Source organism: Primulina tabacum, chromosome 8 (genome assembly GCF_025594145.1).
Source record: "Primulina tabacum isolate GXHZ01 chromosome 8, ASM2559414v2, whole genome shotgun sequence".
Classification (NCBI taxonomy): Eukaryota; Viridiplantae; Streptophyta; class Magnoliopsida; order Lamiales; family Gesneriaceae; genus Primulina; species Primulina tabacum.
The window spans coordinates 38805782-38822816 of NC_134557.1; the positions used below are offsets into that span (position 1 = coordinate 38805782).

Genomic DNA, 17035 nt, shown 5'->3' on the forward strand with positions numbered 1-17035 from the left:
ACGTGTCCAAGCACCACGTTAGTCAATTCAACTCCCCTTGCCAAATTCCACGTCTTCCATGGTCAAACAGCCCAAATCTCACGCATGAACCTCATACATTTGAGTGCTTGTTTCATTTGAATCAACACCCGGAAGAACTGCACAGACGTAAGAAATAACCCGAGAGTAGAAAATCTCGATTCTTCAAAGATTCTTTGAAATTTCTAGCAGATGGGGTGTTCCACAAGATCAAAGGTAGAATCTTGCTGGGGATTTTGCTTCTGATTTTCTCAGAATTCGTTGTGGGTCGGTTCGTGGTGGAGAAGAACAGTTTAAGGGTGACTTCACCGGACAGGATAAAGGGTATACATGACAGTGCCATTGGCAACTTCGGGATTCCACAATATGGTGGGAGCTTGGCTGGAACTGCGGTGTATCCAAAAGAGAATAAGAAAGGGTGTAGAAGTTTTGATGATTTTGGGATTTCTTTCAAGGACAAGGCTGGAGCTTTGCCTAACTTTGTTCTTGTTGATCGTGGAGGTATGTACTCTTTTGGAGAAACCCCTTTTTTTGGTGTCTTGTCTAATTTCTCTGTTTCACACTAGATATGATGTTATTCTAATCTGGGATTTGTCATTTGGGTGCCATTTTCTGATAAGATTCTATAATCTACGCTGTATATTATTTTTCTGATCCAATATGGCACTTCTGCTTTTTATAGAAATAATCTAATCTGAGATCTTTCATTTGGATGCGATTTTATTCTATATAATCTACGCTGTATCTTCTTGTATGAAATCAAATCTGGTATATTTACCTCTTTTGGAAATAACTTGATTTGATAGATGGTGGTTGGGTTTGAAGTCGTTCCTTTTGAAGTCTAATTGTTTGTTATGGATACGCTTTCGGTTTATTCTCCCTCATAGCTAAAATAGCCTTGGCAACGGAAACCTGGCTGTTTAGATAGGGCTCAAATTATTTTTTTGATTTACTTTTTTCTACGCGTGATCTTCTCATTAGCAAAAATCACATTGCCGCCTTCCTGAAACAATGCTTCAAAAAAATTAACGCACAGAACCAACTATCCTGATAATTTTTAAAAATTGAAGAGGTCGTATGTCAAAAATGTTAGTCAAACAAAGGTTAAATAGCTAAGTTTATTTTCGGAGATCAGGTACAGGTAGAAGGAGACAGTCTATGACTGATGTGGGAATTGCTTAAAAGTTTGTGGATTTTAGACATAGTCACTGGTAGTGCCAGTTGAGAGGTTTGAAAAAAAGAATAATCATGTTACTTTTAATTGATAATGAAGCTTTTAGCCGGGTCGGAGTCTGATCTTATTGTTTCATCTGGGTGTCATGGTTGCTGATAGTAATCACAACATTGATTTTTGAATCTTTATATTATATTTAGCAACTTTTGTAACTACGGGAAGTGCTAAAAAAGCTTAGAGAATTATGATTTATCTGTTTGATTTTCTGTAAGAGGTTGACTCCGTTAATAATTTGGCTCCATGCCGCAGATTGCTTTTTTGCTTTAAAGGTTTGGAATGCTCAGAATGCCGGTGCAGCTGCAGTTCTAGTTGCTGATAACATTGATGAACCATTGATAACCATGAACTCACCTGAAGAAGCTGGTGCATCCGCAAAATATATTTCGAACATAACAATACCGTCTGCGCTGATCGATAAAAGTTTTGGTGAGAATTTAAAGAATGCAATCAGCAGCGGCGACATGGTGAACGTGAATCTTGACTGGAGAGAAGCTGTTCCCCATCCAGACGATCGAGTGGAATATGAACTGTGGACTAACAGCAACGATGATTGTGGAGTTAAGTGTGATATGATGATCGAGTTTGTGAAGGATTTTAAGGGTGTGGCTCAAGTCCTTGAAAAAGGTGGTTACACTAAATTTACGCCTCATTATATAACTTGGTATTGTCCTCAGGCGTTCACAATAAGTAGGCAGTGTAAGTCTCAGTGCATCAACCAAGGACGATATTGTGCTCCAGATCCTGAACAAGATTTTAGCTCTGGTTATGAAGGAAAAGACGTTGTTCTTGAAAACTTGAGACAGCTATGTGTGTTTAGATTGGCCAATGAGACCCAAAAGCCGTGGTTATGGTGGAACTATGTTAATGATTTCCAAATTAGATGCCCCATGAAGGAAAAAAAATACAACAAGGAATGTGCTGACAGTGTTATCAGCTCATTAGGTAAACGTACATGTGTTTCATCACAAATTATCTGTCTTCATGTCATGTTTATTTTGTTCCATTTTTGGTGCATACCAGGGCTTGATCTTAAAAAGATTGAAAAATGCATGGGTGACTCTAATGCTGATTCGGACAATCCTGTTTTAAAAGAAGAGCAAGATGCTCAAGTACGTTATATCTTGATGCTATGTTTGTCTGTGATGATAATCATGTAAAATGTCTGAGAAGTAAAAGTTCTATAGGTTGGAAAAGGGTCCCGTGGTGATGTAACCATATTGCCTACCCTAATGGTGAATGATCGGCAATATCGAGGTCTGTTTCTTGGGTAACATAAGTTCCATAATCCATCAATCAATCTAGGTACTATCTTATCCAATGTGTTTATATTTCAGGTAAACTGGAGAAAGGCGCAGTTTTGAAGGCTATATGTTCCGGTTTCGAGGAGACTACAGAGCCGTCTGTTTGTTTGAGTGGTGGTAAGTTAATCCAATTGATCGACGACTTTAGATCAATCAATTGTTTATAACAAGAAATTGAAGCTGATGTTGTCTTGCCTGCAGATGTTGAAACAAATGAGTGCTTAGATAATAATGGTGGCTGCTGGCAAGACAAGACGTCTAATTTTACTGCTTGCAAGGTTCTTTCTGCTTTAATTTATGGATTTTTATCTAGCTTCTTCAACTTCTTCTGATAATATTTGTGTATGCATATTTAGGACACATTTCGAGGAAGGGTGTGTGAATGCCCTATCGTGAATGGTGTGCAGTTTAAGGGTGATGGCTACAACTCTTGCGTTGGTATGTTTAATGATATAATTTAATTTTCAGTTTGTTCGTTTGAGTGGTGGGTAGTTTCTGCGAAAGATGTGAAAAGGCCTACTGGAAATAGTTATTTGTAGGAGTACCTTGTGACTTTGTATTAATTTGTTATGCTTGTTTTAGCGTGTTTATTGTTGATTATTATATCTCATCTTATCTTTAGAATAGAAAGATTAATATAAATTTTGTTTCTTTCTTTCACAAACATTTTGACCCCCGAGGTACAGTAATTTAACTTGATCTGATTTTTTTGTATGCAGCAAGTGGCCCTGGGAGGTGCAAGTTGGGCAATGGAGGCTGTTGGCACGAAAACAGAAATGGAATCACTTTCTCTGCTTGTGTGGTTAGTGATTCTTTTTAAGTTTCTCTTCATCTTTTTTCCGAGCTAAAACTTGAATAAAATGGAAATTATTGTATATTTTGATGTCAGGATAACGAGGATGGAAAATGCGCGTGTCCTTCAGGGTTTAAAGGAGATGGTGTTAAAAGCTGTGAAGGTAAGAAATATATGTGTTTCACTTTTTTTAAACTTAGATCCATCCAGAATAATAAAATTATTTTGGTAACTTTTTGAATACCATATTATAATTGTTGCTAGACACATTTCCATCCCATATCATTCTCAGCTTAGTTTTTACCATATACCACACCCGTGGTTGACGTCATGCGGTAACACCATGATACGAACATGAGGCAGCATTGGTAAAAGTTTAAGGATTATATCTCTACCCTTAAATGGTAGTTACAATAGTTAGTTAGTTGCAACCAATCTATATATATATATACCTATAAAAGTGTGTATAAAGAGCATTGTTTTCAATTGTGCAATGACAAAATTAACCTTCTATACACACTTCAAGAATAGAATGTAACTCGTATATTAATTTTATCAAATTATTCATCTTTATACCACATTTAAATGTTTTATCTTTTTAATTTTCTCTCTACATATTTTTTTCCAATGATTTTATTGTAATTTTGTAATTATATTTCTAGTGCAATTTCTAATTAAGTAATAAATTATAGTATCACAAAAAGATATATAAAAGTTTATTTCTTTTGTTATATTTCAAATTTTAATGGTAAAAATCATACCAATGGTTTAAAATTTATATTTAATAATTATTATATGAGTTGATTTGATATTTACCAGTATAATCTTATTTGAATGTGCATTTCTTTACATATGTTAGATTTATTTATTATTTTAAAACTTATTTGACAAGAAATTAATAGTCATCAATGTTAGTCTACGAAAGATCGATATATAGAATTTATTATCCATGATATAGAATTGTAAAAATAAAAAGTAAAAAAATTCTTTAGAAGGTTAAATTAAATATTATGAGTTATTACTATCAATATTACTATTTCATTTGTTTTAATATTGTTTTTATGAGTTAGTCACATTGATTTTAAATTGATATTTATTTGTTTTTAGTATGCTTCACTTTTGTAGATTATGATTTATACATTGATAAAATCCATAATTTGGTTGATTTTTAGGTTATTATGCTTTATACGTGGTGTTTAAATATATAATTTTTTTAAAAAATTGTTTCAATTCATTTTGTTCTATATATTATGTTCATTACAATTTATTATATAACATAAAATCAACAGCTTGAATTTTAATTTAGGAAACAATTTTTAAAGTAAGATATATAAGTTCTTATAAATCATTTAATATGATAAGAAATTAAGCTAGATAAATAACAAAATTATTCAAATTGTTTTTTAGAAAATCAATTTTTTTTAAAATTTTTATAATATAATTGATATTATAGCGTGCAAAAGTAAGAGTTTTATCAACAAGGAAACCTCACATTATCTAGAAATGAAAAACCATAATTAAATATTCAAAATCATATCAACAAGGAAAAATTGATAAATAAATTTAATACGGAAATTTGAAGTAGAAGACATTAACCCATACCCGATCGTAGTTTTGAAATCGATGGGGAATCTTTCACGTGAGCTTCTATAGATGATGATGAGCCAGCCAAATATAAAGAGATAATTACTTCAACAAATTCGTAAGAGTGGATAGCTGGTATGAACGATGAAATTAGCTCAATGGCTAAGAATCATGTCTGGGAGCTAGTTGAATAAAAGGGATACAAGAGACTTGGTTGTATTCATTCAAAAATTGCATAATAAAAATTCTCTCTCAATTCCCTTTGAAATTCTCTTGTTCTTCTTTGTTCTTCGTCCTCATTCTTAGCAGTCCGGCTGACTCGAACTAGCCAACCTATCAATTGGTGCTCTTGTTGATTCCATCCTATGGCAGACAACACGAGTCAAGCAAAACTCGATGAAATTCTTGCCAAACTCACGTCATTACACGTAACTCAAATGCTCTTGATCGATAAGCAGAGTACCAGTATGGATTTGATTACTGATTCGATAAAGAAATTTACAGATGGCTTAGTGTAATCTGAATTCATTTGCCGACAGTCTACCATCTTCTCCGATAAACCTTAATTTTTGCAGCAGTGGAATCCCAAATTGAGTGTGCAAACTACTCAACTTGATTCCATGCCCTTAAAAGTGCCTTGCTAGTCGCTTCTGAGGTGACAATTCCACAGCTTGGATTGCTTACATACAAAGGTACTTTGATCATTATAATACTCTGGATTCCCGACGATTGAAAAATGCTTCATTTTATTTGGATGGTATTGCATTAATTGGTATGATTGGATGAGCTGCAACCCTTTCATTTCTTGTTGGAAGGAATTTTTGGTAGCATTAGAAACGATATTTGGTCCTTATGGCCCCATTTTTGGCAACATCAACAAGGTGTTCGAAGAAAAACACCAAGGGGGATAGGGGAGGCGCAGGGAACAGGTATGAATATCCTGCCTTTGGGCTTGAGGAGAAGAAGAGTGCTGGTAATTTTCAGAAAGTTACTAAAGTTGTGCATGAGAAACCTGCTGATTTTTTGTTTGGTGAGTTGGCCGACAGTTCCAAAAGTGACAATGATAATGCAATTAATTCCAAGACAAGTGACTCCTTTTCCATGGGAGCTGAATTAGTTTCTAACTACAATAAGTATCAGATTTTTCTTGACGAAGATACAAGTGGATTCATAGGAGCACCTGCCCTATCTGTCCAGTATAATGATGCTTCTATTGATTATGGAAAAATTATCAAGATTTCTGATTGGAATTCACTAACTGAGAGAGAGTTAACTAGCGTGGCAACCACCAACACTCAAGTTCCGACCTACATCTTCACACAAAACCCAGGCTTAATGCATCAATTGGTGGGGGAGAGGAAAGGGTTGTTTGCAGAATATTTCAAGCAAGATGTCGAGGATGAGGGCGTGCTGCTGGTCAAAGAGCACTGGCAAGATAGTGATGGATTGAGAGAAACACTGAGAAAGGTTGAAAGTGTTGCTCTTGAGGGAGTCGCTTACACCGGACAGAGTTCAAAACAGGCGCTGCATATCATCAGAGTGACGTCCAATTTGGTGGAAAAAACCTTGGTAATAGGGACTGAAATAAGAATGACACTGGAGCAGAGCATCAATTTGCTAGAAATTAAGTATGTTGATGAGGAGGGGCCGCAGATCTTCTGGGTCAAATGGATTAGAAAGGAAGTTCCTTACATGAATTGGGGGTGGTGTCAGGTAGGATTATTTCACAGGTACAGTGGTCGTAAAGCCTTGCATGATGGTTTAATGGGGTTCATAGAAAATTTTCTGGTTTCAGTTGCTGAGTTTGAAGGTCCAGAATATGTTCCAATATTCCAATTTCCAGCGGCTTCAATTGTAAATCAACGGCTTCAATTGTAAATCAAGTGGTGTCCACTCTTCTTATCATTTTTAAATACCCGAAAATAAAATAACACAAAAGAAATTCATACGTTGATCGCTCAAATATTGGTTCAGAGGGACGGGTGCCGTTGGAAGAAATTGGTTTCTTTCATGGCACATGTCCAGCTTTCACCTTGAGGACAAGGTATTTTCTGAACGAGTGGATAATGATACGAACATAAGGCAACGTTGGCAGTGGCGGAGCCAGGAATCCGAGTATACCCGGGCTAGAATTTTAAACTCTAAATCCTTTAATATTTTAAATTGATCTACCCGGGCTAATATCAAATTTATCCAAAATTATAAAAAATTACATAAAAATTTTTAAAAAAAATTTTGGAACACTCGGGCTACAGCCCGGGTGAATGATAGTGTGCCTCCGCCCCTTAACGTTGGTAAAAGTTCAAGGATTATATATCTCCTCTTAAATGGTAGTTACAATAGTTAGTTAGTTACAACCAATTGTATAAAAGAGATATAAGATACTTGATTGTATTCATTCAATATATGCATAATAAGAATTCCCTCTCGATTCCCATTGAAATTATCTCGTTCTTCATGCTTATTTTTAGGAGTCAGGTCGAATTAGCCATCCTATCACACCGTTACCAAGTTGAGGGAACATAGAAGAGGAATTACGCATAATATCGAGTTACCAATTCAGAAAACGTGTGAATTGGTTACTCTTTATCTTTTGCATCAAGAATGTGAATGTGTAGCTAAACGATCAAGTGCTATTTGTTCCTAGATGCAGTTTGCTTGTTTAACTTTTGTTCTCATATATTTCATCTCTTTTAACACACAGATATTGACGAATGCCTGGAGAAGAAAGCTTGTCAATGCCCTGAATGCAGCTGCAAGAATACGTGGGGAAGTTACGAATGCACTTGTGGCAAAGATCTTTTGTATATCAGGGACCATGATACCTGCATAAGTTAGTTCACTCCTAAATGTTTTGTTGTTTGTATGTATGGGTACATTCATAAATCTTCGGAGTTATTTCTATGATGTTTCTTGTACAGGTAAGAGGGCTACTGGTGGGAAGTTTTCCTGGGTGGCCGTTTGGCTTATTTTGATTGCATTGGCCATGGCTGCCGGTGGAGCATATCTTGTTTACCGATATAGGTGGAGGGTAAGTTTTCTACGCTTAAATGCTGTCTTTCCTTGCATGCAAACTGCCAAAAAGAAAGGAGTTTGTTTGAGAGCAACGACAATAATAGGCACTTATATTTGTTTCATCAACATGTTCTACAAATTATTAGAGCCCTACGACATTTTTTATCCACATGTATCGACTTATCATCTCTATATTATGCATTCTCTATCATCTCATCTCACGAACCGAACCATGTCTAGAAAACTTACTACTAAGCTCAATACCAAGTCCAAAGTGGAGGTAAGGAGGAAACTGAAGGGTTAACCGTATCAGTAGAGTCTGCAAGTTTACAAGAACACTCGCACACTATATCATTTCTAAGCCATCCACTGGAAGATCCATTTTCTTACATCTTACCATTTCTTTTTCTGTGCGCCCATTTTCAGTCGTATATGGACTCGGAGGTAAGGGCTATAATGGCGCAATACATGCCTCTAGACAGCCAGCACGAAATTCCAAGTCACCAAAAATGAAGGCAGTGCTTGGAAATGAAACTGACTTGGATCTTTTTCTGGACAATGGTGATACACCGGGCGCGACTTGCTGTCCCGAAACCGAGGTTTTGAAGGTAGATACATACACAAGACGAGAATTGTCCTAATCTCTGCATTTCTTTCAATGCACAATGTATGGGTGTTGATCACATTTATTCTTTTAGTAATATAGATAAAACAACAAAGCTTTCAACTCTATTAGTAGATATACGTACATTAAAAATTTATTATGTGTTTTTAGTCAAATACTAATGCTTCTTCGTATTATTAAAAAATTAAAATAGAATTATACATTAAATTTATAGATGAAGTATTGTATTTCGTTAAATTCAAGCCTTTTCTTGTTGGATATAATTTTATATATATATTATGCATGCTAATTATAAATTAAATTACACTTTTTGTAGGTGCTACGTATTTATATATATATATATATATATATATATACACACACATATATATACATATATATATTTAAATTTAAAGTATTAAAAATTGATTTTGGAAAAAATAACATTGATTTTTGGATCTATATATATTTAATAATTTTGTCTCATATATATTTGTTACTGAATTACAATATTTAGAGTGACTTGAAATTATAGCCAAAACTTAATTGCTAAATAAACATTAAATAACATATTACGGCCATTATTTTGATTGTGGTTGAAATCCTTCGTCTGTCTGTCGATCGATTTCTACTCGATTATTGTGTTGATAGACAAATTAATTCATACTAAATTGTCTTAAATAAATTCATACTAATTAATATTTACTACATTTACGAAACTTCACAAATTTTCTCTTGCTTGCTTTTATAAATTTATTATTCTTGCTTTACTTAAATATCTTTATTTGTTCACAAAACAAAATAATGGGAAAATGCGTAAATTAAAGAGAAAAAAGAAGTTCATAGAGGTTGGAGAGGTACACGTCCTCTCGATCTTGATAATCATGCTAGATTGCATATATAACACAGTTGCATGTTTTTTTAGACCAATTCATAGATTTTATATACATGAGACAGGTCGATGGCATAATGGCCGAAGCCATCTCCACGACTCCTTATTAGTTGGCTCTAAACTATCCGATCAATCCCTGTAACACAACACCTCCTCTCTGATTATAACCGAAGCTCATGGAGGATGATGTCCACAGAAGACTCTTTGCAACTTAAATTAAATAAATTACAACTCAATAATCTTTTATTAGATAAATACTAGTGCCCATCGCATGCATGTGTATATTATAAATTACATTAAAATTTTAAACTTTTAAAATGTTATTTTATAATAGTTTTTTGTTATTATAAATTGGATATATATATATATATATATATATATATACTATATTATTAAGTATGAAGACATGATAATAACTACCTAGAGAGGACATCAATTTTTTCTTCCAATTTTAGCCTTATATGATACTAATATTACACTTTTGTTTTTTGTTTTTTTTTTTCAATTTCAACACACTTTTATTTTTATTTTTTTTATTTCAACAATTCAAATATCAATTTAGTCCCTCCATAATTTGTCAAATTTCACTTTAGTCCATCGATAATGATAAAAAATATTGTACACACACGCATCGTGTGTGCAGAGTAACTATATATATATATATATATAATGCATACAAATTATAAATGAAATTAGACTTTTTGTAGGAATCGCATATTGAATATAGTAAAAAACTTGTGTGAGACGGTCTCATGGGTCGTATTTTGTAAGACAGATCTCTTATTTGGGTCATCTATGAAAAGATATTATTTTTTATGTTAAGAGTATTACTTTTTATTGTGAATATCAATAAAATTGACGAGTTTCACAGATAAAAATTCGTGAGACCATCTAACAAGAGACCTACTCTTGAATATATTTAGAGTTGAAGTATTGAAATTGGTTTTTAAAAAATAACAATCTACCAAAACATTACTTGAATATAGATTTGTTACCATTTTTTTTACGGAAGATAAACTTTTTCCCTTATAATATTTACAGTATTTATAGCAATAACAATAATGAATATCTGTATTGTAACTATTTTAATTAAATAATAGTAATTATATTAATAATATTAAATACATCTTAATTACAATTCACAGTACTAATTCAACATGATTAATATATTAATGTAACCAAAAGATTTTTTTATTAAAATTATAATTAATGCTTGAAAAAAATTTATCTGCCTTGCTAAAATTTCTACAAATATATATTTGGTATAAAATATCTCAAATATCATAATCATTGTACAGAGCTGATTTGAGTTTTGCATCATCACACCAAAAAGGATAAAAAAAAAATCGATATGGATTACAACGGAAGACTTGTTAATGTAAACCAGCAGCCCTGATATGACGATCATTGCACAATCAAGAGTACGTGTACAGAGTAATCCAAGGCATTTTCGGGTTTTCTTGTTTACCTAAATCCGGAGGGGGATGCCTGAGGACCAACCGCGGCTGCTCTTCTCATTGCCAACAATTCGTCATAGTTCTGATGACGACAGAAAGAGTTAAATAAACCAAAATGTGCCAAGGCGAGAGTGTTAAAAGTAGACATTTGACATATTGTAGAAAGAAATACCCGTTTCTCAAATGCAGCATCTTCAGAGTCGATGATCTTGTCAGCAATGCCATAGTTGATAGCCTCCTGCGCTCGGAAATACTTTGGGCGTTGGATGTCCTTCTCAAGTTCTTCTTTTGGCTTTCCAATCCCCTTGGCTAAAAGCTCGAGGTAGGATTCTGTGTTTGCGTCTAGCTCTTTGGCCTAAGGCAGTGCAGAGGATATAAACGTGATGTGAACAGAGACTATGACGTAAATATAGGCATTAGAGAGAGAGTGAGACCTTAAGCCACATATCTATGACGGATCCACTTGATTTGCTGACTTTAGGAAGATATAATTTTGCTGCAGAATACAAATTAAAACAGTAAACAGCCAAACAATGGATTGAAAGTGTGAGGAAATTCAAATGAAAACAGTAAACAGCCAAACAACGGATAGAAAGTGTGAACAAATTTCCCTTTGGTTTGATATCTAAGATATAACTCAGGCCTTTTCAGGGTAAAATGTAGAAGCTGCTTTCCGAACAAAAATTGCTCTTCGTATCCTTTTTTATTGTGAAACTAAGTGAATAAATTGTTCTTGGTATCTTAAGACCATAAACCTTTAATACCGGACAAAAAAGGATTCTTCAGCATGCCCTAAAGAAATTTTTGACACCACAGAACAAAAAGCCCAAACTGAAATTTAAATTACGCTGTAGCACGACTTGGCTCAAATCTTCTGAATAAAAGTTCATAGAGACAAAAGTTCTTCTGTTGAAGGAAGAACTGGTGTGCAAGATTTATGGCTCTGACCCCTTACTGAATCAATGCCCCTAAACAACCAAGTCCAAGCAAATATTACATTACGTAGATCAGTAGATGACTGGAGAAAATTTCTCTTTGGACCAACGAAGAAAGCATACACATCACGTGTGGCAAAATGTTCTAATATCTAAAAGAAAATATTATGTTACAACATCATACAGCAATCTATAATAAATTAAAAAAATGATAAAGTGAAATTAAATAACAAATTTTTTAAGTCTAGTGACTTATATTAAGTAAAATGAAAAAATAGACAAATTATCTTAACAAATGTAGTAACATTAAACTTTCATGCTTGAACTATTCACAAAAATCATACACAATAAACAAATTATTGAAAAAAGAAATGCACTGCATCTCGTACATCACAATACAGCGGCAAATTATGGCGCTAAAGTTTAAAATAATTCGTAATTGAAATTTTTATAAATTATGTAGGGATATTTTTGGCATTGTACCTTTAATACATCAAATAATTTTTCTACCTCATAACGTTTAGCAAACAATAACAGATAACAATAGTAGATAAATGTGTAAAGATATCATATTTCCAAAACTACAAAATACAACATTCTCTTTTGGTTGATGTTAAGCCATTTTCGGTATTGCACATTTGGAGCCCCAAAACCATTTGCATGAGGTATTCTCCCTTAATAATTAGAGAGAGATGCTAAAAGATGAGTCAAAATGCGTGTATTCACTAATTAATTCAAATGTGCTAGCCATAGTATCATAAATTGAATATCAATATTTGAAATAAAGCTAAGTAGGACGAAAGTGAACAAAGTCTTACTGGATGAATTCGGTTGTAATGCTCGATATCCTTTTGCTCCAAGAGATAAAAGCATCGCTGCTTGACCATATGCCATTCCACAGTTTACGGTATAGACATCTGCTTTACAGTACTGTAAATGCAAGGAAAAAAGGTTGGGCTGGAAGTTAAAAAGCTATCAGAAACCAAAACATCAAGGCGGTATATGTGTAGATAGGCTAATCTTAATAATATGTTTTTGTTTCATCTCATGATTATTGTAATGTATTTCAAATACAAGATGTGAATCAACTCAGATCTTTTTTCTTTTACTTCACTTAAGTTTTCAATACATTTCATAAATCAATGAATTAAATTCTATGCCATATGCCATACTCAGGGGCTTACTGCCATGGTGTCAGCAATTGCGTAGGCCTCAGTTTCTGATCCAACAGTTTCCATCTTTTCATCCTATGTGAACATACAGGGGCATCAGATGTTGATTAAACATATGCATAAGATGGACAATTAGGATAAACTTGTATATTGATTCAAACAAAATGCAATTAGTTGTAATATGGATCGCAGGAGAAAGATTAAATAACAAAGAGAGAAAAAATGAGTGCATACTGCATAGATTAAAAGATCACCTGGGTTCCTGATGAATTGATGTATAGATAAATTGGCTTTGTTGGGCTGTCATAATCTAACCACATAAACTGTGCAACGATAAGCTCGGTAACAGCAGGTACAATCTGCAAATCGAAGAATACCATGACATGAATAAAAAAGCAAAATGAAAAAGAAATGAAAAAAAAAAAGAATAGAAGAAAAGGCGATAATAGAAACAGATGATATACTGGCATGCCCAGATACACAATTCGAGCATCTAAAAGTAACGAAGGCAAGTCAGGAGGAGCAGTTCTAGGCCTTCCAGATCCTCTACCACCTCCACGGTACATGCTGACAGACATGCTGTATTTTGAGGGACCTCTTTCATCAGTACCACTCAAACTCCACATTCCGCCATTATTCAAATAATTGCAGGCTGATGAAATACTTTCCTGAAGCACAATGACAATCAAACATCTTCCATTAAAATAATATTCTCAGCTGACAAAAAAATATAACTTTTTAGTGCGCAGAGATATTGCAATAGAGATTTTTCCATTCAAATTATCATCTTGATGCTTACTATCTGAATAAGAGAAAAATGTATCTAAACCATAGTTAATCCCAATAAGAAGGCCCGTACCCAAAAAAACAGAAACAAATTTCCATCCATTTTCATGAATAAACTTAGCCAATTGCTCACTGTTAAAACTTGGAAAAGATGAAAATCTTGAAAAGAATCAGACCTCCGTGACTTTTTCAGCCTGCCGGCGGACAGGACTATCTTCGGTCATGAACATGTCCATCTGTGAAGTTGTGAGGCCATAAAGATACTGAGGTGTGTTTTTGTAATTCTCCATCACTACAGAGTACAGCATAGGTGGCAGATTAATATCCAGCTAAATAACAAAATGAGAAACAATTTTAAAGATAAACCAGAAATGAGAAAACGAGCAACCTCCCATAATTTATGTTCCCTACAATCTTAAACTACTAGTAACCCTATCTGATAGTCCAAATCAGAGCCATTGCCATACATTCTAACAAGAAAACATTCAAATACAGAGTCCTACTTCTGTTCCAACTGAAAAGAAACCAGATCGAGTAATAAAATTTTCCATAGACAAACCTAGTAGAGCACAAATCATGCGAGCCCATCAACAGAAACATCGCAACATACTTTCGAAAACCTATCTTTTGTTCAGTTTAATTTTCACTTATTATACAAAAACACAGTTTTTTCATCCAAAGAAAAACATCTTTACATTATTATTCAAATATCTGAGAGAACTAAGTCGGCATACACCATAAACAAGAAAAACAAAGGACCAACAAATTTCACAAAGATGGTAGCTAAATCCCAAAATCCCAACAACAGTTACACACCGAAATCCTTAAAAAGGGCAAAAGGATAAATGTTCCTCACATCCATCCTTGATATTTTCTTGTCTGAACTGTTTAGGTATGTGGTCGTACGATTTCTGCGCCACCGGGGACATGAACCCGCATCTCCTCGAGGCGGCCCTTCTTGGCTTGGCAGCGAATACGACCTTCGAATTACGCAGAAAAGAGGCAGCACAGTTGCTAAACAAATCTCGATTTTCGATGGCTGTGGATGAAATAGGGGACATCAGTACAGAAGATGAAGCAGCCATGAGAAACTCAGTATGAATCCAATTTTCAAGAAAATATTTTGCTAGTTTGAGGAGAGGGGAGGTTGGATGATACAAATCAGTTGCTTCGGCAAACTATTGGGCCTGACTCTACTTTTATTGGGCTGCTTTTGCACTTCATTAAATGGGCTGGATTAATTGGTTTAGGCCACAATTTGGTGACCCGAAATGCTAAATGGGCAAATTGCACGGGTTCGAGGAGGCATCCATTAACTCAACGATGGTTAATAAAATCGAAAAACGATGTGCTAATGTATTCCAAATTCTCATAAAGCATTATTATTCATTAAAATTTTCAAGTAGAATATTTGATTAACCAATACATGATCGGATTATTTAAAATATCCAGATGGCTAGACAATGTTAATTCTTTTTTAAAAAATTATTTATAATCTTATTTGAGTATTTTTTTTAATGAATAGGTATCAAGGTCTCAACTATATATATATATCGGTGAGACGGGATGAGCCAATCAATATTTAGAATAGACAATAATACTTTTGGCATAAAAGTAATATTTTTTCATGTGCCAGTTGGGTAGAAAATTTGGATCACAAAATTGAACCATGAAACGATCTTACATAAGTTTTTGCGTTTTTTATTCACGGCTTCTTGTAAATTTACAAAAAATGAATAATGTCGATGACTTATAACTCATGTAACATCAATGTCTCATCATTAGACTAGGTCTCAAGTACATGACCGGATTATACACACACATACACATATATATACATATATTTACATATATATGTACATGGTTTTCTTTTGAAACTTAAAGTTTTTAGTTCCAAAAGGAAAAAATCTTGTTAGTGGATACATGGCTTTCCCCAATAAGGAAGTTTCTTGGCTTACAAGTTTAATATAATTATCATGACCTGAGATAATTAACCGCATGCATGCATACCCAATTTTAATTAGAAACCACTTATTGCATTTTATCACTAAACACAATTCATACAAAATCGTGAGATTCAATTATTTGTCTTATTTCATATATGTTTTCCATCTATAATCGCTAGCAAATAAATAGTAAAAATATTTCAATTTTTAAACGTAAGAGTCCTATAAATAGAAATAATTGAAGTTGATCCCATTCTTGAAAACCCTTCCTGATTTTCTTGAATTCTTTTCGCATTCCCTAATCTTCCAGGCAGTGTTGTTTGGATACATATGGCGTCTCGCCAAGAATCTGATTCTTTTTCCTCCTTGATTCTGGCGGCAGCACCACCACCACCCATGGTGGCTCCCAATTTGGAAGAGTTTAGAGATCAACCGTGTTTGTCGAGGAAAGCCCGGCGCACGGCGCATGGACATCGTCGCAACTGCGATTATTATACTGAAGAAGAACTTGAAACGGCTGATGCCCTAATATTGCTCTCACTCAGTCGTGGTGGTGTCTTAGTCTCTTCCTCCACTGCCGCCGAATCTGCATCAGATATCGACTCGGGAGATACCGGAAATAATGCTACTGCTCATACAACCACCATATCAAATGACAACAAAAACCCTCTTTTGCAACGTATAAAAGTATCGGGAAAGGAGAAAACCCGCATCTTACACAAGTCATGTGTTAGGGAATTATCATCGCCTCAAACACTTAGGGGGCACGAAACTGGTCATCGCCCCGCCGCTGAGTCTAATTCAGTACCTGATCTGAACGTAACTTTGAGGGTTTTCGAGTGCTCGATATGCCACAATGTTTACGACTCCGGTCCGGCTTTGGGTGGCCACAAAAGGAAGCACTATAGTCTGTATAAAGCATCTGCCTCATTTCATACAGCCACTAATTCCCGATGTGGAATCGACTTGAATCTTCCACCAGTGCTTGTTAACGATGATTAAGAATCGATATATATTGTAAAGTAGTAAATAAACCAGTTTGTTAGGGATCCATTGGTTGATTGAAACTTCACAATTCTAAATAATAATTTCTTGTGTTATATGCTTGGTTGTTCTTCTTTGACGAATTAATTTAGTTTTGCATCAATTTTCTTGTGTATCATAATTCTTTGATAATGGGTCTTTTTTCATGAGTTATATTTCAAATATATTTGTAGAGATTATTTAAAAAAAAAAAATGAAGGACCAGATCCATTTTCCCAAATATTCCAATCCGGGTAGTGAGCAGTTTTCTTCTA

The 17035-nt window shown here is 34.3% G+C and overlaps 2 protein-coding genes and 1 pseudogene across 2 annotated transcripts; 2 read left to right on the plus strand and 1 right to left on the minus strand.

Annotated features, from left to right (window-relative positions):
- LOC142554076 (vacuolar-sorting receptor 3-like) lies at positions 1 to 8677 on the plus strand (annotated as a pseudogene).
- A 1997-nt stretch (positions 8678 to 10674) lies between these two features.
- On the minus strand, positions 10675 to 14939 carry LOC142554077 (ATP-dependent Clp protease proteolytic subunit-related protein 1, chloroplastic). The gene is made up of 9 exons (XM_075664703.1): positions 14648 to 14939; positions 13968 to 14083; positions 13470 to 13673; positions 13260 to 13364; positions 13018 to 13080; positions 12652 to 12763; positions 11333 to 11394; positions 11071 to 11253; positions 10675 to 10980 (listed from the first exon to the last, which is right to left on the minus strand). Exons 1-9 carry the CDS (start codon positions 14874 to 14876, stop codon positions 10906 to 10908), a joined length of 1149 nt encoding a protein of 382 aa, XP_075520818.1. The 5' UTR covers positions 14877 to 14939; the 3' UTR covers positions 10675 to 10905.
- Positions 14940 to 16067: 1128 nt separating this feature from the next.
- Positions 16068 to 16739, plus strand: LOC142554765 (uncharacterized). The gene has a single exon (XM_075665442.1). It carries the CDS (start codon positions 16068 to 16070, stop codon positions 16737 to 16739), a length of 672 nt encoding a protein of 223 aa, XP_075521557.1.
- The last annotated feature ends 296 nt before the right edge of the window (positions 16740 to 17035 follow it).

Bases quoted from the DNA above. Each gene is read 5' to 3' on its own strand.
- LOC142554077 (XM_075664703.1), bottom strand. From the start codon at position 14,876: ATGGCTGCTTCATCTTCTGTACTGATGTCCCCTATTTCATCCACAGCC. The intron at 11,254-11,332 runs GTCTCACTCTCT...GCACTGCCTTAG, and splicing joins TCATAGATATGTGGCTTAAG to GCCAAAGAGCTAGACGCAAA. The intron at 10,981-11,070 runs GTATTTCTTTCT...TGTCGTCATCAG, and splicing joins ATGCTGCATTTGAGAAACGG to AACTATGACGAATTGTTGGC.
- LOC142554765 (XM_075665442.1), top strand. From the start codon at position 16,068: ATGGCGTCTCGCCAAGAATCTGATTCTTTTTCCTCCTTGATTCTGGCG.